General features: G+C 46.1%; 1 protein-coding gene across 1 annotated transcript in view; it reads left to right on the top strand.

The window, feature by feature from the left end:
- The first annotated feature begins 2169 nt into the window (after positions 1-2169).
- LOC141253091 (B- and T-lymphocyte attenuator-like) overlaps positions 2170-22728 on the top strand; it is a 45123-nt gene continuing 24564 nt past the window's right edge. The window contains exons 1-2 of the mRNA XM_073670849.1: positions 2170-2780; positions 20933-21262. Of these exons, the coding sequence (XP_073526950.1) occupies positions 2693-2780; positions 20933-21262 (418 nt within the window). The 5' untranslated portion in view covers positions 2170-2692. The remainder of the gene's footprint in view (positions 2781-20932; positions 21263-22728) is intronic.

The following is a 22728-nucleotide window of genomic DNA, read 5'->3' on the forward strand; positions in this document are numbered from 1 at the left end:
CGCGACCAATCAACGAGATTGGCGCCAAATTTAAGCAATGCTCTGGTGATTGGTCGCGGTTGTCGGCTGTGACCAGTCAGCAGTATTGGCGCCAAATTTAAACCTCACTCTGCTGATTGATCGCAACCACCGGCCTCGACCAATCTTCGTTTTTTGTGCCAAATTTAAACAACGCTCTGCTGATTGGTCGCGGTCGCTGGCCGCGACCAATCAGCAGTATTGGTGCCAAATTTAAACCCCGCTCTGCTGATTGGTCGCGGCCGCCAGCCGCGACCCATCAGCATTATTGGTGCCAAATTTAAACCCCGCTCTGCTGATTGGTCTCGGCCGCCAGCCGCGAACAATCAGCGAGATTGGCGCCAAATTTAAACACCGCTCTGCTGATTGGTTGAGGCCGCCTGCCGCGACCAATCAGCGATTTTGCCCCCAAATTTAAACAACGCTCTGCTGATTGGTCGCGGCCGTCAGCCGCGAACAATCAGCGAGATTGGCGCCAAATTTAAACACCGCTCTGCTGATTGGTTGAGGCCGCCTGCCGCGACCAATCAGCGATTTTGCCCCCAAATTTAAACAACGCTCTGCTGATTGGTCGCGGCCGTCAGCGGCGACTAATCAGCGATTTTGGCGCCAAATTTAAACACCGCTCTGCTGATTGGTCGTGGCCGGCGACCATTCAGCGATTTTGGCGCCAAATTTAATCCCCGCTCTGCATCGCTCTGCTGATTGGTCGCGGTCGCCGGCCACGACCAATCAGCAGTATTGTCGCCAAATTTAAACACCTCTTTGCTGATTGGTCGCGTTCGCGACTAATCAGCGATTTTGGTGCCAAATTTAAACACGCTCTCCAGTCCTCACTAACACGGTTCGCTGATTGGTCGTGGCCGCCGCCCGCGACCAATCAGTGATTTGGGCGTAAAATTTAAACAACGCTCTGCTGATTGGTCGCGGCCGTCAGCCGCGACTAATCAGCGATTTTATCGCCAAATTTAAACACCGCTCTGCTGATTGGTCGCGGCCGGCGACCAATCAACGATTTTGGTGCCAAATTTCAACCCCGCTCTGCATCGCCGTGCTGATTGGTCGCGGTCGCCGGCCGCGACCAATCAGCAGTATTGTCGCCAAATTTAAACACCTCTTTGCTGATTGGTCGCGGTCGCGGCTAATCAGCGATTTTGGTGCCAAATTTAAACACGCTCTCCAGTCCTCACTAACACGGTTCGCTGATTCGTTGCGGCCGCCACCCGCGGCCAATCAGCGATTTTGGAGCAAAATTTAAACACCGCTTTGCTGATTGGTCGCGGCCGGCGGCCGCAACCAATCAGCGAGATTGGTGCCAAATTTAAACACCGCTCTGCTGATTGGTCGCGGCCGCCAAATGCGACCAATCAGCGATTTTGGCGCAAAATTTAAACAACGCTCTGCATCGCTCTGCTGATTGGTCGCGGTCGGCGATCACGACCAATCAGCAGTATTGGCGCCAAATTTAAAAAACACTCTGCTGATTAATCGCGACTAATCAGCGGTTTTGGTGCCAAATTTAAACACGCTCTCCAGTTCTCACTAACACGGTTCGCTGATTGGTCGCGGCCGCCGCCCGCGACCAATCTCCGATATTGCCGCCAAATTTAAACACCGCTTTGCTGATTGGTCACGGTTGCCGAACGTGACCAATCAGCGATTTTGGCGCCAAATTTAAACACCGCTCTGCTAATTGCGCCCGGTCGGCCGCATACATATTCTAGAATACCCGATGCGTTAGAATCGGGCCACCATCGAGCTGAATAGAAATGTTCTTAAGGCAGAGATTTTAACAGGATTAGCTGAAGGTGATAAAGTATTTATACTAAGAATTGATTTATGTCCATCAGAAACAGGACAAATGAAGTTTGGACATGGTCAATTACCGTATATGTGGCGTTATTAATTATGACAACTTTGTTGTTTATCGTGTAAAAAGGCTGAAAGTAAATGGCACACTTTTCTAGCTTCCGAAACGTATTTGTTTCGGAACTCAGGCTGTTACTATAAAATAAAACACATAAAAAGTAATACAAGTAAAAATATAAAAATAAAAAATTCACATATATAAAATAAAATACATGAAAAAGTCATACAAGTAAAAATACTAAATAAAAAATACGCATATATAAAATGCATAAAAAAATCTAAATAATAAAAAACAATGAGAAATAAATGAAGTATTACATAAATCTCACAAAAACAAGAATTATCAAAAAATGTAAAAACATATATATATATATATATATATATATATATATATATATATATAAAGAAATCTACATTAAAAAAAAAATCAGCCCAAGCCTTTCTCTAATGACCTGCTCTGTATGACATCAGTGATGAGATACTTTATTTTGACAATAGCTGGTTAATGAGGCAAGATTTGCTTCTTCTGTACAAGAACAGGAAGTTGAGTAGAGATGAAAAGTTCGATACGTCGTTGTGTTCCTTATACCGTGGGCTGCGGTGAATGTTCTCATTTTCTATAGCAGCCGTCTATCTGTATGAAACGCAGCTCATCCAAAAGTGAGAGAGTCACCCTCGAAGACCGTGCTGGGCTCAGCTACGACAACCTATGAAAACAACTCCGGTACTCCCAGGACTAGGTCTCACCATATATTAGTAGAAATGATGACAAATCTCATCACTGCTACATAGAAACCTGTGAACCATGGACACATTGGCGCCAGCTTTTCGGAGGGGCCTTGTCGTGCTGTATATGACGGTCTCGTTATCGCTCGCGAGGAGCTTAGTGAATGGTGAGTACTTGTATCAAACATTCAGGACACATCATTATGACTGTCGTATAGATGTTGTGGAGCTCATTTTGTCGTGGATGTGTACAGGGGCTGAGTCTGTGATATACCATGAAAGCAAATCTTGATGATGTATTGGGTCATCGATATTTTTTAATGGTACGATTGGTAAGAGCGTCATCCCTATACATGAAAGAAACAGTTTGAAGACTATGGTGAGACCTGTTCTAATAGGTGGAGGCTCTAGGAGTAGGTCCACCATGTGTAAGAGTGTCATCCCTATACATGAAAGAAACAGTTTGAAGACTATGGTGGGACCTGTTCTAATAGGTGGAGGCTCTAGGAGTAGGTCCACCATGTGTAAGAGTGTCATCCCTGTACACGAAAGAAACAGTTTGAAGACTATGGTGGGACCTGTTCTAATAGGTGGAGGCTCTAGGAGTAGGTCCACTATGTGTAAGAGTGTCATCCCTATGCACGAAAGAAACAGTTTGAAGACTACTGTGGGACCTGTTCTAATAGGTGGAGGCTCTAGGAGTAGGTCCACTATGTGTAAGAGTGTCATCCCTATGCACGAAAGAAACAGTTTGAAGACTACTGTGGGACCTGTTCTAATAGGTGGAGGCTCTAGGAGTAGGTCCACTATGTGTAAGAGTGTCATCCCTATACATGAAAGAAACAGTTTGAAGACTATGGTGGAACCTGTTCTAATAGGTGGAGGCTCTAGGAGTAGGTCCACCATGTGTAAGAGCATCATCCCGATACACGAGAGAAACAGTTTGAAGACTAAGGTGGAACCTGTTCTAATAGGTGGAGGCTCTAGGAGTAGGTCCACCATGTGTAAGAGAGTCATCCCGATACACGAGAGAAACAGTTTGAAGACTAAGGTGGGACCTGTTCTTCCAGTAGGTGGAGGCTCTGGGGGTAGGTCCACCATCTATCACCTATCCTAGGGTTTATGGGTGAAATATTCCTTTAAGCATTTTTGAGTTTTGGGCGTTTTTCATTTTTTACATTTCTTGATGTAACTCAAAGCGGTTGTCCCAACTTGGACATTTATAGCATGTCGTTAGGATATAGGATGGGACCTGCTTTTTATCATTGAGAACAGGACTCCCAGGATAAGATCCTATTGAATAAAGAGGTGGCAAACATAACTCTTTCCAATCATTCATATGGGAGCTTAGTAAATTGATGAGCGCCCCATCCCATGAGAGCGAGCGCCAGATCCCTTTTCTCAAGAGGCTGGGACTATTCATACACCATGCAATGTCCCAGATGTAACATCCCTTTAAATTCATACTGAATTATCAAACACACTATAAACAATTAATTTTTTGTAGGAGTTTAAACATTTTTTACTACATTTTTGAGGTCTTGTTTTTTTAAAAAATGTCACGTTCTCTAAGTATGGCATCTTTTCTGGTGTATTTCTAAGGCCTCATTCAGAAGTTAGTGATTTTTCTCCTAGGTGATGAGCGATGTTCGTCAGATTTTGATCAACGTTTGTCTTTTTTAACCATCAGTGATCTTCTCGTATGGCAAAAAAAAAAATATTGCAAAGCTTCTCCTACACAATGCAATGTTAAAACGGATGGCGCGCATGACACAAGGATGACATCTCTGTGCTGTCTGAGATTTCCATACACTTGTATGGCCTCATTCAGACATTTGTTTTTCACATCTGTGTTATAAGTCTGGTTTCGTACAGATGTGTTTTGTGGTCTGTATTCAGACCGCAATTCATGAACTGTCCACAGGTCTACTGACCAGACTTTCACAGCCTCATATTTGCCTGTAGGAGCCTCCGAGGTCAGGCCAAACATCTCAAACCAAGTGTGGACTGGTAAACACGGATGTGTGAACCCAGCCTAAGCGTGATATTTTACAACACGTATCCAACTATAGTCTATGTTGCTATTAACGCATACTTGTTTTTTGCAAATAATCATGTCCGTTTTCGATAAAACTCTACACGACACAGATGACCTCCGTGTGCCATTTGCATACTCTCTGTTTTAACATTGTGATGGGTAGAGGGTTTTTAATTTCTTTTATGTTTGTCTATAAAAATAATCACTGATGTTAAGAGAAGACACAAGTACTAACTTTATACATTTTATTATAAATTATAATGAATTTGTCGGACGCGCTTGGCCAGGCCACCTCCCGGCTAAGCTCCTCTCACTTCTCAAAAACACAGCAGAGCTGGTAAAGACTTGGTGCAAAAAATGCCAAAAGTTTGCAAAGTTTCAACAAGTTGCCCAAAGATGTTGAGAAATTTCAAGCACTTTTATGCCAGAAAACCCCCTAAAATAAAAAAATTAAGGAAGGAAGCCTAAAACAAAAATTTAGAAGAATCAACAAGGATGCCACAACTAAATAAACTGGACAATTTTGTATGAGGACATCAGCAGATCTGCGTGAAAGACCACGAGGAAGACAAGGCTTTGTAGAAGCCGTGCGCTATGATTTCATGGGTTTGTCCCCACTGGCAGAAACTTTCTTGAGCACACATTTCTTAAACCTACCTGCATCTGACATTAATTAACAGATTTTTTTCCTTTTCCATAAAGTGTTTTCTTAGCTGTGCGATATTTATGGGATTCTTCTATGCACGGCGCGTTTCACATCTCTGGAACTTTGACGGGACCATGCAAGAACTTTCCATTTTTTCCATGTTTACTTGGTGGTATGGGGCATTGTTATGTTGTAAGATCCCTCACAGATTAGGTCACATTGTCTCAACTGGGACACTGAGGGCATGTAAATAGGATATTCCATAAATTCCCAATAACCCCACGTTTACCTCCAAAATGGGGCACAGGTGGTCGCTGTCAGGAGTAGACAAGGCAGCGCGTGTGCAATTGAGAGCTCTGAAAATTGCTCAGCACATGGTGGACCTTGACATGGATGGCATATCCTATTAATATTCCAGAAATATTTCAGATGGGGCAACCTCTATCAGTGACCTGTGATGCTTTAAAAAATTCATAGGGTTGCTTAAGCGTTGATGGAGTTAAATCAATTCCCAAAAAATAATATCTGCTCATCATGCTTTACACTCCAGGTATCAAGTTCGTTTAGTAAAGCCTGCAATCTTCCAGGCATGGCCAGTATTAATGCTCATATCCATAATTTCAGCAGTTTCCTAAATAATCACCAACCAATGATGCCCTAGATGTGCTCGATGGGAGACAAGTCTGGAGACACTGCAGCGATGGGAGCACATTTAGGCCACACAGGCTGCTCACAGTAGCACCAAGAAACATGTGGGTTGTGGCTGTCGTATTGACAAAACTGCTTCTGGGACACTTTAGAGAAATGGTCACACAACTGGTTCCACCCCCAAATCAAGGTAATGCCGAGCTGTTAGTCACCTGCAAAGAAGACTAGAGGGGTCCGACTCTCATACATTATGCCATCCCAAACCATAATCCAGGGAGTAGGTCCGGTGTTACTTTGCCTTTCAAAGGCCTCTTCTTTTTGTTACCTATGTAGTCTCAGATTCAAAGAATTACTCAAAGTGATCCATTCTGTACTGCAAGTGAGATTAGACATCAACTACCAAGAATAAGGTGTCACTCATTGTCTACAGAAACCATTAGACGGTGTCTACATGACATTGGGCTGCGAGCCAGACATCCAGTTACAGGTGTCCACTGACCTCAATCAATAGTTCTCAAAGTCTATTACGTCACAGAGCAAAACAGCAATGGAGGATATAATGGAGGTCTAGCCTCATCAGTGATGACTTCTCTGTTTTACTGTGGATGAAGTGATAATAGGTAATTGGTCTGGAGATCATGTGGTCAACGCCATAAAGAGGCCTTCTCGAGGGAACGTTACATCGGTCCTACTTCTAGGATTATTGTGTGGGGTGATGCGGCGCCCCTCAGGGTTCAGTCGCCACAGGGGTACTGCACCTCAGCTTGAGGTGTGGTATCTCCTCTTCCAGGTAAGGATGGAGCATCTCTCAGGACCCCACTTCACCACTCAACACTACACCACTCCTGTCCTGAAGGGGAACTAAATGCACCAGGGTGCTGCCCCGGCCCAGGATAGAGGAGATGGGGGGAACCAAAGATAGGGGGAACCAAGTAGTGGGTGAGGGTGGAGGACACACTTTTAGGAAACACTTATTGATTCATATTTAATCTACGGCCATTTTAGGTTCAAGGTCTTTGATTGAGGGTCTTCTGTCAGGGTCCAGCAAGAGGCTGTAGCTGGCGGAAGGTTCGCGGTCCTCGTATTCTGGCCTTGAGACGAGGAGTGGGTCAGAGTTAACCACTGTCTCTACCCGGTCAAGGTCCTGACCTAAGAAGGCCTTGGAGGGGAGCAGAGGAGATAGGCTCCACAGGCAAAAGGATCCCAGGGGGATACGGACGGAGCGGAGCCGCCACCTGTATTCTTTATTCTGGCCTAGTCAGAGGGATTCCTGCTGCAAGAGGGGTAACCGGCCCCCGATATCTGACTTTGTTACTTCACGTCTCAGTCAGAAAAGCCCGGAGGCTTAGTGGATCCCAGGGGGATACGGATGGAGCGGAGTCACCACCTGTATGCTTTACTCTGGCCTAGTCAGAGGGATTCCTGCTGCAAGAGGGGTAACCGGCCCCCTATATCTGACTTTGTTACTTCACGTCTCAGTCAGAAAAGTCTGGAGGCTTAGTGGATCCCAGGTGGATACGGACGGAGCGGAGTCGCCATCTGTATCTCTCACACTGCGTTTATCCAGTGGGACCCGGCCATACACCACGTTCATACCACACACAGTCAGGAGAAGACTTAGTGGGAGAACTTACCAAGGAGAGGAACACACACCAGAGGGGTCTCGACAGGTGCTCCTGATCTACCTGGGAAGTGCTGGACCCCCTTCCTGGTGGCCGCAGTACGCCGTGTGTAGCAGAGAGAAGCTTTGCGGCTGAAAGTTCATCTGAAGTGAGTAAAGACCCAGATGACTTCACACACCGCCTCAGCCTGTTATTTCCTGCACGGCACTGCACCCACCATTCCTCCTCACACTGCCCTGAGGCCTGCTCCGCCTGCGGGGAGCCGTCCCATCTTAGCTGCCCGTAACACCGGCCTCAGTGGACTGTTGCAGCGCTGGTGTCCATCACCGGAAACCACAGGTGGCGTAGTCGAAATACCATTCATCTTTGAAAGCCCAATATTTTTATGTGACCGCCCTGGGCACGGAACGGGTCCAGGCCATGACTGCCTCCCCTGCAACCCCTAAACTGACCCGGCTCCGAGTAACCCCACCGCTCAGGGAGGGCGAGGTGTCACAGTGACAAAATGTTTGTTAGCCGGACCTCTCTAGACTTCTTTCCAGGTAAACAGCAACAGCAATTTTGCAAACATTTCCCAGGAACCATATTTCAATATAACAGCTCTAGGTAGATCCATTGACTCCTGCTTGCTCCTGATCTTGACCTTGGCTTTGTCCTTGACTGTGTTCATGCCTTGTTCACTGGATTGTCTGCTCAGTATCTGTAGTCCAACCCTTAGTTTTGACCCTTGGACACATTCCTTACTATGCTCTCATCTCATCTTTTGGCCTGTTAATTTCTGACTAATTGGTCGTCAACAATTCGTGTCTCAATTCCTTCTTCTCTACTCCTGCATCAGAGCCACTACTGTCAAACCGTTACTATTTCGGGTACTGTAAGCTAATGATCTTTCTAAAACAAAGTCCAGACCTCCTTGCAGAGGAAAGGGAGATATTTTAAGTGAGCCAATGGCTCCACTTCTCCCATATGAGACTATAGCTTTAAAAAAGTACAACTCTCAGCATGATTTATCAATGCATTAGAGGAAAATTGGCGTGCTCACAGTAGAGGAGTCGAGGTGCAGGTGGAATCAGGTTTTGAGCCCCTGGGACATCTAGTTAGGTAAATTCACAGCACACTCTTGTGATGAATGCAATTTCTTTTTATTTCAAAACTCTAGTGCAGGTAGACATAAGCTCTGATCAAGCATAGAGTGCAAATAATAGATGCGATATAACATTTCGACACGATCCCCGGTCTTGTTCCACAAAGTCGTTCTTGGTGTGCTGAGCTTCTCCATGAAAGATACTAGTGGTCTTTGATGGGGTAAAGCAAAGAGGTTTGTCCTTGGCTATGGTGTCCTGGTTTGCGCTCCTGCACCTCTGATGTGTTTTACCCAAACTTGATATTATGGTTAAAACTAGCGTTAGAACCACAAACATGAAGTCTATATTGAGAGTAGTAGTGGACACATGTCTTAATCAGTCAATTTCGGTTCCTCATTCAGTTCCTTTGCAACCAGCGTATAACATCTGGCCCTTTGCCCTCGGTGTAAAACATCTGACCCCTCACCATATGACAGAATGACTGGTGGTGCAGAGCTCACTGATATCAGCGCGGTCCTGTACTTTGAACCACCGGAGTAACAAGTCCATCCATTACATTTCTTCCTCCTCAATCTTCCTCCATCACCTATGAGTGATATTATTGAAAAGTGGAAGTAAAATTAACAACTCAGCCACGAGGGGGGGACCGAGTTCTGAGGAGCAGAAAAGTCACCAACTCTTTGCTGACTTCATAACTGCAGAGTCCAGACCTCCTCTAGTATTGACATCAGCACAAGCTTCATGGCCGAGCAGCTGCATGCAGCCGGACATCACCAAGCACAATGCCGAGTGTCGGATGGAGTTTTGTAAAGCCACCACCACTGGACTCTGTAGGAGACGTGTTCTGTGCAGTGACGGATCGCTCTTCTCTACCTGCGTCTGATGGAGGAGTCTGGGTTTGGTGAATGCAGGAGGACGTTACCCCCTGACTGCATTGTGTGCTGTACAGATGGTGGAGGAGAATGATGCTATGGGCTGTTATCAGGGGGCGGCCTCGGCCCCTCAGCTACAGTGATGGGAAATCTTACAACATCAGCACAAGACATTTTGGACATTTGTAGCTTCAGCTTTGTGGGAACAGTTTGGGGAAGGCCCTCTTCTGTTCCCCATGACTGTGCCCAAGGTCCACAAAAACATAGTTGGCAGAGTTTGGTGGAAGAACATGACTGGCCGCCCAGATCCCGGACCTCAGCCACATCCAATAACTAGACCAGAGATTGTGATCCTGGCCTCTTTCCAACATCAGGATCTGACCTCACAAATGCTCTTCTGGATGAAGAACAAAAATTCCCACAGACGCCTCAAAAAGAAGTAGGCATTCTTCCCAGAAGAGCAGGAGCCATCATATCTTAAAGGGCTCGGATCCATATTAATGTCTGTGTATGTAGGATAGGAAGTCAGAAAAGAACCTGAAGGTGGAGGGGGCACGTACTTTTGACCATATAGTGTAACTGAAATGAGCTTTATCCTTCTTCATATTTCATGTGACCTAATATGATTTGCTGTATTTAAAAGTGGTACAGTAACTGAAAATTTGAACATCGCTGTCACAGATCTCACTTATACCAGTGCCAGCTATTCCTATGTACAATTTACACTTAGCCTGGGTTGAGTCTGTAGCTCAGGTCATCAGACTCGTGTCTCCTCGGGGCTCGATTCATATCTGTCCATCCTACTACAACGTCATGAATATTATTAGTCTACACAATTGTAATAAGCAGAATTTACTCATTGATTGTTGTGCAGACATTGAGCTGTGACGGTAATACATATTGGGTAATTTGCAGCCTTGACAGAGCAGAGAACGGTAGGAGGATGCTGTGGTTGGAAAATGTCCCACCTGAAACAAAAGCAAGCAGCAAATGTGGGTCAAATGTGCTCTGCTTTGTGCTAAAATAAGCAAAGTTGAGCAATGCTAGTGAGATACTGTACAGAATATACTACGTAAAAGTCAGATGTAACTGTGTCAATTTCAAGGGAAAAGTTAAAGTCACCAATAATTAGAACCAGCACCTGACGAGCTAAGTTAGTGAAGGGCTCACGGTGCCTGGTGGGGCCCACTATGCCCAGGAGTCAACGCTTGGTGGATGTGTCTACTACGTGTATGGAGCCGGCTCAGGGGCTGTGTTATGTAGTCCGCACCTGAGCCTAATCAATCAGGACAGCGGCACTCAAGAGTTTGACCCCCCACTTCCAACCCCCATTGACCTCTCCTCCGCAACATGATTGCAAGGTGCTGATTGCACTGTCATGGCAACCTACCAAAGGCCCCCATGTCTGCCATGCTTGTGAATGGGCTTCATAGAAGATCGTTCATTTTACAAAACAATGCAATATTACAATATTGAAGTGTATTGTACAAATGATCAAGTCCCTTGGGGGAGGGAAAATGGAAAATTAAAAAAAATATATATAAGTTCATATCACCTCCTTTCTCAGAACATAAATTAAATCTAAAACATAAGCTTAATATTTCATATCAATGTGTGCGGAATTGTCAAAATTAATAAAAAGTCCTAATATTTATCCCATACGGTGAATGCCAGAAAATTCAAAATGGAAGAATAGCTGTTATTTGGTGACTTTGCTTTTGAAAATAAAAATGGAATAAAAAGAGATCGGAAAGTTAAATGGACACTAAAATGGTAATAATAAAATCTAGAACTCGTACAAAAAAAAAAAAAAAAAGCCCTGATAGAACTCTATTGACCGAAATATGATTGGATTAGTATGGATTTATCTGTACCTGTGATGAAGTTTTTTTTTAACTATCTACAATTTTTGTGAAGATTTATTATACATGCCTTGATTCATTGCTGGATTTTTTCCTTTTTTCATGTTGGATTGTTTTGAGCCTTGCGAAGAAACCTAACCATGACTAGAGGTATAGCGTTATTTGGTGAGGTGACTCTCTCCTTCCTTATTCCTATTTTTGTATGAAAAGGTAATAACTTATAGCTCTTGGAGGACAAAGAGAAAAAATTGAAAGCGAAAAGAGTCTCACTGAGACTTGTCCAAGGGCCTGGTATCGGCCATAGTTTAATAAGATATGAAATGAGGAAGCCAAGCAGCAAAGCCATTAAGAAAATGGTGGGGTGAATCCATGGGGGTCATAGTCAACCTGCACTTAATGGAAGAAGACTCCAAGGGTGTACACATTAATAGAGAGGGATGAAAGTGAGAGTAACAAGGACTGACCTGGAAAGTGCTTTATCTATACTCAGGTGTGGGGATATGAGAGAAGTATTAACCTCTGTGAGGTTGAGCATCAGGGGAAGCGATATTGTCGAAACGTGTGAAATAATTGATTGTGTAACCATGAGAAATAAATACAAATAATATATGCAGGATATAGGAAAGCTAAATTTGTCATTTACTTCTCCATAATATGTGCAGTGTAATCAATAAGTATAATAAGTATTCCTGCAGCCCTATGCAAAACGCCAATCAGTGATGTCACCATGAGATGTGCTAAATGATAAATTCAGCTGTGCAATATGGGATAGTGTCAGTCCTAATAATCCTTTCTGTCTTTTTTTTGGTTTACTCATCTCTAGTTTTCCTTCCTTCATTTTTATTGTATGATACTTGTCAGGTTTGCTGTGTAGACAGAAGCCGAATAAGCAGAGTCATCTCAGTATGATTAGTGGTTGCACTTGTTAATGACACCTCTGCCAAGGTAACACACTATATATTAAAGACCCCCATGAACAATAGATAGCTGTGGGACAGTCATTCGACTGTTGGCTATATCTCGACTCCCACATACACAAGAACGCCTTCCATTCTTTTCTATGAGGAGTCTGGTAGAACATTGTCTTTGTGTAGAACAAAAGTAAATTTGCATTCCAATGGCCGGATACTTCTATTCCCTGAAATAATTTGTCAGGGAAGAGTCGAAAGTCCAAACACACAATAGACGGTTGGCCGATCTTACCGAAATCGGTGGATTTGGCCAACAAGTCTAATTTGTATGAAGATTCTGTATAGAGCTGACCTGTCACAACTTGGTCTAAAGTGGAGGGGTCTGGATTCCATCACTTTCCCGACAGCTAACATAAAGCAAAGACATCCTGATGTACGGTTCATGCCGAAAATACAGGAAGGGAGTGTGCCTCCACCAATATATCCTTCCCGGAGAGCAGTTTTATAAATATGAAATACATTACTAACTACAGTGGGTCAATGTCAGGAATCAAATGGAAAACATGACACTAGTGCGAAAAGAAGCCCTGGCAGGGTAGGAATGTCCATCCGATAAGATTAAACAATTTATTTCACTTCTCTTTTTTCTTTACTACACGTGATAGAAAAAAAAACAAAAAATCCCTAGTGTGCACATGTGTCTGAGGTGAGGTGAATGTGGGCTACCATAACCTGAAACAAGGATCTGATAGCGAAATATAGAACATGTCCAGTGGTGGATGTGGATGAAGTCGTAGAGGATTATAGAATCAAGAGATTTTGTTACATAACAAGGGTGTGTGTGCACAATGTCTTTTTTTAGGTGGAATCTATCTGGAATCCGCTTGAAAAAGCACCGCAGACTCGCAGAAAAAAATGTACATAATGCACAGTATGTAAAAACAACATTGCTGTGCACATGTTCACTCTTTTGTTGCTTCTTTTAACTTCTTCAGGTTTCGGAAACTGAGAAGCAGTTGTTTATTCTTTGGGCGGCTTCCACTACTTGCTAGTTCTAAAACCTAAGATAGAAATGAAATGAGGCGGTAAAAGCCATCCCACTGCGACAAGGTGTACCCAAATCGGGATGATCCTATACTTTCTCTAATATTGAAACCTTACCATGTGTCAAAAACAACCTCAATGTGAATATGGGTAGAGCAGGAGTGGGACCCAACTATGGACACTCAGCCATGGGAAGCCATATAAACGTAATGCCCGGCTCAAAATTTGAGCTGGGCATTACGTTTATGTAGCTTTCCATGGGTGGATGTCAATAATTAAGACCCTCTCCTGCTCTGCTCTCATTCACATTGAGGTAGTTTTCGAATTTTAGTAAGGTTTTAATATTAGAGACAGTATAGGACTGTCCTTGTGTCACCCTGGCCTGGATGCCACAAATATAATAAAGCTGTGTCTGAGAGCAAGGGGGAAGTTCTCTAGTCAGGGGAACATTAGCATGCAATACCTCCTGTCTCAGGCCAGTAGGGGGAGCAGGCCGCCCCTATAAAAGCTGGAACTGGGGGCAGGGTTAGAGAGAACTGGACGACCTGTCTCAGGACTGAGAGGTGTCCCAGAGCAGAGAGAAACAGTTGTGTTGCACCCTAAGAGGACGTGTGGCAGTAGGAGAGCCACAAGCCAGGGACAAAAGGTGAAGTACGCCTGTCCTGGCAGACAAAGAACCAAATTTACCAGACTTTGGAGTCTGAGGCTGTGAGGATTCCACGTCCTGCAGCAGATAACCAGTCCGCAGGGGACTGTATGTTCCTTGGCCTAAGAAGCCCGGAGGCTCCGCCACAGCAGAAGGGACCAGCAAAGCCGTACCAGGCCGAGAGTAGAAAGGGACCCACGTTGCAAACCATACGGGCGAGAGGACACGGTGAGCTCGGGAACGTGGACTGTTACCCTATAAGAAGGAGATAGCCAGAAGGAGCGCAGAGAGCACGGTAGGCCTACACCCTCAACCTGACCAGGGCCAACTTCCCATTTGCTCTCAGACATCCAGGTCCCCTCTTAGCCGGGACTGTTTGTGGGTCAGTTCACCTGTTCTAGTAAAGACCCTGGACTGTAACCTGTTGTCTGTGTGCTCCTTGCTCCTCCAGCACTAACGGTACTGAGACGCCCTACACCATCACCCCCATCCTCCATTATACTGCCCTGGGGCCGCACTCTTCCCATGGGGAGTCACACTACCCCAGCTGCATACATCATCAGCCCCAGCGGACTGCCTTTGTCACGCTGTCTCCGTATACTGGAAGTAGGGGGCCTAAGCTGACCCTAAGCTGGGGCCCTGACTAATCCCTCAACCTGGAGGTACTGTTAAAGGTACAGAGGTCCAGGCCGCCAGCGTAACCCCTACCTCCTGAAGATCCCTGCACCACAGTAATCTAGTCCTGAGAAGGACCCCGATCACAACCAAAGGGAACAAGACATAATATGCCCAAACACAATACTTAGACGAACGAGACAGTACAAGGGAAAAACCAAAACCACCTTGCATACAAACAACTTCTCAACTACAACAGAGGGAAAACCAACGGGAAAGGAGATAAATGATAAAGCGAGGAAAGGGAAAAAACACTTCCAAATACACTTATCTCAGCAACTCCAAACACCACGATCAGCTCTGTCAGTCTGAATGAAATGCTTTCACCGACACTTCCCAAACAGACCAGCAGGTATATGAAGGAGTCTCACTACAGAAGTATTGATTGCAGCTGGGCGAGGCTGGACCTCATCTAGCCCAGAGAGAGAGAGAATTAACTCCCTCACTGCCGAGAGACACAAAGCACCAACAAGTCAGCTGCGAGAAGTCAGGCTGTGTACTCGTGACGATCTTCGTGGCAACACACCCGTGACAGTACCCCCCCTTCTACGAGGGGCCTCCGGACCCTCAGGGCCAGGTTTATCCGGGTGAGTCGTGTGGAAGACCCGAACTAATCGGTCTGCGTTAATATCCGACGCAGGAACCCACATCCTCTCCTCAGGACCATACCCCTTCCAATGAACCAGGTACTGAAGGGACCGGCGATTAAAGCGTGAATCAATGACCCTCGATACCTGGAACTCCAAGTTACCATTGACAACCACTGGAGGGGGAGGTAAAGGTGACGGTACCACCGGCGCCACATACCTCTTAAGCAATGATCTGTGAAACACGTTGTGAATTTTAAACGTAGGGGGGAGATCAAGACGGAATGCCACCGGATTAATAATAGAACTGATTCTGTACGGCCCAATGAACCTGGGACCCAATTTCCAGGAGGGAACCTTAAGTTTAATATTCCTGGTAGACAACCATACCCGATCGTTCACACTTAGGTCCGGACCAGACACTCTCCTCCTATCAGCCATACGTTTGTATCGGTTCCCCATAGTATTCAGATTCTTCAGCACCCCTCTCCATACTGAAGCGAGTGATGAGGAAAATCGTTCCTCCTCAGGAACCCCCGAAGAGCCCCCCCTACTGAAAGTACAAAACTGGGGGTGAAAACCATATGCCCCAAAAAACGGGGACTTACCAGTGGACTCGCTCCGCCTATTATTAAGAGCAAACTCTGCCAGAGGTAAGAAAGAAGCCCAGTCCTCCTGGTTCTCTGACACAAAACACCGGAGATATGTCTCCAAGCTCTGGTTCATACGTTCCGTCTGACCATTGGTCTGAGGATGAAAAGCCGAAGAGAATGACAACTGCATCCCCCGCCGTGCACAAAACGCCTTCCAGAACTTGGACACAAACTGAGACCCCCGATCAGACACCACCTCGGAGGGTACCCCGTGAAGCCTCACAATCTCCCCAATGAACACCTGTGCAAGAGTTTTAGCATTAGGGAGAGCCGGAAGAGCGATAAAATGTGCCATCTTGCTGAACCTGTCCACTACAACGAGTATGACCGTTTTACCCGAAGACGGAGGGAGGTCCGTAATAAAGTCCATAGACAGATGAGTCCAAGGACGCTCCGGGATCTTCAAAGGTAAGAGGGCCCCAGACGGACGGGTATGTGAGGTCTTAGAGCGCGCACAAACCCCACAGGACGCGACAAAAGTTACCACCTCCTTATGTAAGTTAGGCCACCAAAACCGACGCGAGAGGAGATCCACAGTTGCTTTACTCCCCGGGTGTCCTGCAAAAACAGAGTTATGGTGTGCCTCGATCACCTTTTGTCGCAACTGATCTGGAACAAACAGTCTCCCTGGAGGTCCAACAGGGGCGTCCCCCTGAGCCTCCAATACCTCCTCCTCCAGCTCAGAGCATACTGCCGAAACCACCACCCCCTCCTGAAGGATAGGAATCGGGTCGTCCGTATTCCCGGCCCCCGGGAAACTACGAGATAAGGCATCCGCCTTTACATTTTTTGACCCAGGACGATATGTAACGACAAAATTAAACCTGGTAAAAAACAATGACCACCTAGCTTGTCTGGGATTCAGACGTTTCGCGGACTCCAGATATAGCAGGTTCTTGTGATCGGTGATGACGGTGACCGGATGAACTGCCCCCTCCAAAAAATGGCGCCACTCCTCAAAAGCTAACTTAATGGCCAAGAGTTCCCTATTGCCGACATCGTAATTCCTCTCAGCGGACGACAATTTTTTAGAGAAAAAGGCGCACGGATGCCACTTACCAGGGGACGAACCCTGTGACAATACTGCTCCCACCCCTACCTCGGAAGCGTCTACCTCTACAATGAATGGCTGAGACGCATCAGGTTGAATGAGTATGGGCGCCGAGGCAAAACATTTTTTCAAAGAGGAGAATGCTTGACAAGCCTTGTCAGACCACCTAGAAAAATCCGTCCCCTTTTTAGTCATGTCTGTGAGAGGCTTAACCATGGACGAGAAATTACGAATGAACTTCCGGTAATAATTAGCAAACCCCAGGAAACGTTGTAGTGCCTTAAGATTCTCTGGCCGATCCCACTCAAGAACTGCCCGCACTTTCCCAGGGTCCATACGAAAACCGGACGCTGAAACCAGGAAGCCTAAAAACTGGAGTTCCTGTACGGCGAACACACACTTTTCCCACTTGGCATACAGTTTATTATCCCGCAAGATCTGTAACACCTGCCTAACGTGCTCCTGATGAGACACCAGATCCGGCGAGTAAATTAAGATATCATCCAGATATATGACAACAAACTGTCCCACCAGGCGGCGAAAGATGTCATTAACAAAGTGTTGAAACACCGCCGGGGCATTAGTCAGACCGAATGGCATGACAAGGTTCTCATAATGCCCCTCCGGAGTGTTAAACGCCGTCTTCCACTCATCCCCCTCTTTCATCCTAATCAGATTGTACGCCCCCCTGAGATCCAACTTAGAGAACCATTTGGCGCCCACGATCTGATTAAAGAGATCGGGAATAAGTGGGAGCGGATACGGATCTCGGACCGTAATCCGATTAAGTTCACGGAAATCCAGGCAAGGGCGTAGGCCTCCATCTTTCTTCTTAACAAAGAAGAACCCCGCAGCCACCGGTGAAGATGAAGGTCTAATATGCCCCTTAGCCAGACTTTCTGAGATATAATCCTTCATGGCCTGCCTCTCAGGACCAGAAAGGTTATACAACCTAGCTTTAGGTAACTTGGCCTCAGGGAGCAGTTTTACAGAACAGTCATACACGCGATGAGGAGGTAGTTCCTGACACCCTTTCTCCGAGAATACATCCTCAAAGTCCGCCAGAAATGGAGGTAAGACCCAAGGAGTAACCGCACCAATGACCGTGTTCATGCAGTTTTTATTACAGAATTTACTCCATTGGCTTATCTCCCTGGTTTGCCAATTAATAACCGGGTTATGCTTAGCTAACCAAGGAAGGCCCAACACAATAGGAGTGGGAAGACCCTCCAACACGTAGCAAGACAACAGTTCTTTATGTATTGCCCCCACTTGAAGTTTTACGTCATGCACAGCTTGCAAAAAACTTCCCTGACCGAGAGGCCTGGCATCGATCGAGAATATGGGGATGGGTTTAGCCAACTCACTCAACCGCATACCTTGGACCCGGGCAAACCGAGCATCAACCAGATTAGCCCCGGCCCCACTATCCAGAAGAACAGATATCCTCTCAGTTCTCGTACCCACCACCACCTCCGCCGGTACGAGAAACTGAGACGAACCTAGGGACGAAATACCTACTCCCAGATTGCCGTCCACCACACAACCTGGGATTAACAGTTTTCCGACGACTCTTCACTCTGCAAGGGACGGGATGGACACCCCCCAATAAAATGTCCCTTTCTCCCGCAGAAGAAACACCTTCCTGCCTTATGGCGCACCACCGGTCCCCTCCCCCGAAATGATGTCCCTCCTAATTGCATAGGCTCCTCTGGACTGACCAGGGGAACCACCATATGAGGGGACCTTGTAGGAGGTGGAGTCATCACAGGGGGTAGAATTATCCCGCACCTCTCCCGAAGCCGTCTGTCCACGCGAATAGCAAGGGCCATAGCGGCTTCCAGTGACACGGGAGAGTCATACTGTGCCAACACATCCTGTAATTTGTCGGATAAACCATGACAAAACTGGCTCCTAAGAGCCGGGTCATTCCACTGGGTGTCCGTGGCCCACCTACGGAACTCCGAACAGAATTCCTCCGCCGGACGATCTCCCTGCTGGATCCTACGTAACTTAGACTCAGCAAGGGAGATCCGATCTGGGTCATCATATACGAGTCCCAGAGCAGCGAAAAACCTATCCACTGACTGGAGAGCCGGGGAACCCGGGGGAAGAGAGAACGCCCAGGATTGTGGGTCCCCTTGTAGGAGCGAGATGACAATTCCCACCCTTTGTTCTTCACTCCCCGATGACCGAGGCCGCAGCCGAAAGTACAATTTGCATGCCTCCCGGAAAACAAAAAACTTGTCCCCCCCCCCCCAGTGAACCTATCAGGGAGAGCTACTTTAGGTTCTGGTCCGGCTTGCTCCTGAGGATGCCAAACCTTGGACCTAACGTCCGCCAGCTCCATAGACAAACTCTGCAATTGCCGAGCTAGACCGGCTACTGGATCCATGGTAGCTGGAGAAAAACTAAGTTGGGTCGGTGAAAATGTCACGCTGTCTCCGTATACTGGAAGTAGGGGGCCTAAGCTGACCCTAAGCTGGGGCCCTGACTAATCCCTCAACCTGGAGGTACTGTTAAAGGTACAGAGGTCCAGGCCGCCAGCGTAACCCCTACCTCCTGAAGATCCCTGCACCACAGTAATCTAGTCCTGAGAAGGACCCCGATCACAACCAAAGGGAACAAGACATAATATGCCCAAACACAATACTTAGACGAACGAGACAGTACAAGGGAAAAACCAAAACCACCTTGCATACAAACAACTTCTCAACTACAACAGAGGGAAAACCAACGGGAAAGGAGATAAATGATAAAGCGAGGAAAGGGAAAAAACACTTCCAAATACACTTATCTCAGCAACTCCAAACACCACGATCAGCTCTGTCAGTCTGAATGAAATGCTTTCACCGACACTTCCCAAACAGACCAGCAGGTATATGAAGGAGTCTCACTACAGAAGTATTGATTGCAGCTGGGCGAGGCTGGACCTCATCTAGCCCAGAGAGAGAGAGAATTAACTCCCTCACTGCCGAGAGACACAAAGCACCAACAAGTCAGCTGCGAGAAGTCAGGCTGTGTACTCGTGACGATCTTCGTGGCAACACACCCGTGACAGCCTTGCAGCGGCGGTTCCTAATAACCGCAATCCACGGGTGGCGTAGTCGGACATTATCAACAGCACGTAGCAGACTACCACTGGTCTGACCACCCTGAGCCATGGAACCGGGTTGCCACTACTATCCCCATCGTCTCCCCATTGCCCGACTCTGAGTGCCCCAAGGCCCAGGGGGCGAGTCATCCTTATTTGGGTACACCTTGTCATGGTAGGATGGCTTTTACGCTATTTTTGATCAAAAACAGTGTTTACTAAGTCCCCTATGTTATTTATATGTACTATTACTTTTTACTTACTTATGGAAGGGTATATGCTCATTTTGTTTCTATCTTAGGTTTTATCTGTTTAATGGCCAGTGTGAAAATGCTCGCATAAATTGCATGTATACCAACCTATCCTCCAGTTAATTTTTTTCCTGTTTTACTAGATAGTTAAAGTATAAATTACAGAAAGAAGAAGCTGGACCCACTGCAAAAACAATGGTAAAATTATTAGTCACATTATATAGTCACATATTTATATACAACAAGACCCAGAAATAATGCAATAGATGAGACAGGTGATGTAAAGCAGAACGATCATTATGGGAGAAGGATAAACAATATTTACAGCCACAACTGTTTATCCCTCTTCCATACTCATAGTTCTGCTTCACTTGTCTCATCTATAGCATTATTTCTGTGTCTTGTTGTGTAAAATATGTGACTCTTCAGATTTTGTGTTATACTATTCCTGATGAAGAGACCTGAGTAGTCTGGAAAGCTTGCAACTTGTTACCATCTTTTCAGTTAGCCATCAAAAGGTATCAACCACTGAGGACTCTCAAATCTAAATATTTTTCTAGGGGAATTCAGGATTTGGGTGGAGTTGGTCTTTACATGTCTACATTGGTAACAATCTTTTTGGTCTTTTCTGTAGGAGACAGTTCACCGTGTAGACCTGGAATAACCATCGAACAAAACCAAAACTCTGGCACTTTACCAGGGCAGTCTCTTGTCCTGCATTGCCTGGTGCGGCTCTGTAACCTGGAATTACCTAATGTTACTTGGTGTAAAATAGCCGGACAACAGTGTGATCCCGTGAGAACCAGAGATGGGATCTACTCGAAGCTGGAAGACCAGAAAGAAGACAGCGCTGTTTATGTTCTGAAATTTGACTCTGTACAAATGAACGCCACTGGATATTATCAATGTAAAGCCAATTGGAAGGATCAGCAGATAATTGGCCGCACTGTAGAACTTGTGTCTCGTGAGTCCCATAGGTTTTCACTGTGTTCATGTGAAATGTAAAGTATATTAGCTAATAGGCCAGTGCAAAGGTGGGGTTTGGTTTCTTCTTGAGGAGACCACCACTGCTAAAGGGAGACTGATAGGTCGTGATCCTTGGAAAAAGGTATGCACATTAGAAGAGTGAGAGATTTCTTTCTAGTGCTACCTATTGAAGTGCCACCTTCTGGAGGAGAACTCATTTGCATGCCCTTTTTCCCAGGTAGCATTACCTTACTTATAATACTCTCTACACCAACTGGTGGTCTCTACAAGGAAAAATATCTCCTTAGACTCAACATCAAAGTCCTCACAGCCAACTGACACCCTGCTGTGCATTGTCAAGGTTGCAAGACCCCAAAATTATCTGTTCTTATCAGTGAATATGGCAGCAGCTTCTGCCCTGACCCCCAGAATTGAAGCCACGGGAAGAGTAGTCCTTGTCACAAGGATTGTTCGGGACGCAATTACCATTTGGGTTCCCATTTCCTGCAAGGGGATTGTGTGGCCATCAAATTCTGCGACATCCTGCATTCCCTGGTGGTTCTTCTCCCTTTGAAGGAGAACCGAAGGAGACTGAGCTCTCAATTCCTCTAAGGTGGCAACCCAGGAGGATACAGGGAGAATGCCGGGCACTCCCAAAGCTTTGTCGAGGGGAAGCCACTGATCCTTGACTCTCCCTGTGACTTTCTGTCCAGCGGGACAGGGAAACGTTTATTGGAGTGGATTGCCATGCAGCACATTCTTGTGCACTTTTTTATGTGGCACTGCTCACATTTTTTGCTCACTCAGATGAAGAGCTCATGCTCTTGCGAAAAATAAAACAACCCTGCTATTGGATGTCTCTTCCTTACGAAATCAGTCTGGTTTGACTAATATCGTTTAATCGTTTGCAAGGTGCCATCTGCCACAAAAAAAGCCACAAACATTAGAAATAGCACATGGTAGATGAGGCCCATTTACAGTTTTTTCCAGTTATTATATTTTGTAGTATATATATTATATTATATATTACCGTATATTTCGGACCATAAGACGCACTTTTTTCTCCCCAAATTTGGGAGGAAAATGGGAGGTGCGTCTTATGGTCAGAAAGTAACTTACCGGTGGTGGTGGAGTGGGATCGCAGGGCCATCAGGAAGGTGCCGGCGGTGGCAGCAGCAGCAGGCGGCGGCAGAAGTGGAGGAGGAGGAGGAGGTGAGCCGGTATTTGCCTGGTGTTTGCTGTGAGCAGCTTCCGGTGTGCGTGGCCATGTTTCTGAAGCTGTGATCTATGGGAAAATGGAGATAAGCTCTGCCATGTCGGGGGCCATTTTTCTGTAGTTCACAGCTTCAGAAATATGGCCGTATGCACCGGAAGCTGCTCACGCCGCTCTGCCATGCCAGCAAGACACTGGCCTTGGTACCAGGCCCCAGCCCCAGGCTCCCAGAGCCAGCCACCAGGACCCCA

The sequence above is a fragment of the Phyllobates terribilis genome, unplaced genomic scaffold, assembly GCF_046119375.1.
Source record: "Phyllobates terribilis strain yellow unplaced genomic scaffold, ASM4611937v1 Scaffold_2__4_contigs__length_985480577, whole genome shotgun sequence".
NCBI lineage: Eukaryota > Metazoa > Chordata > Amphibia > Anura > Dendrobatidae > Phyllobates > Phyllobates terribilis.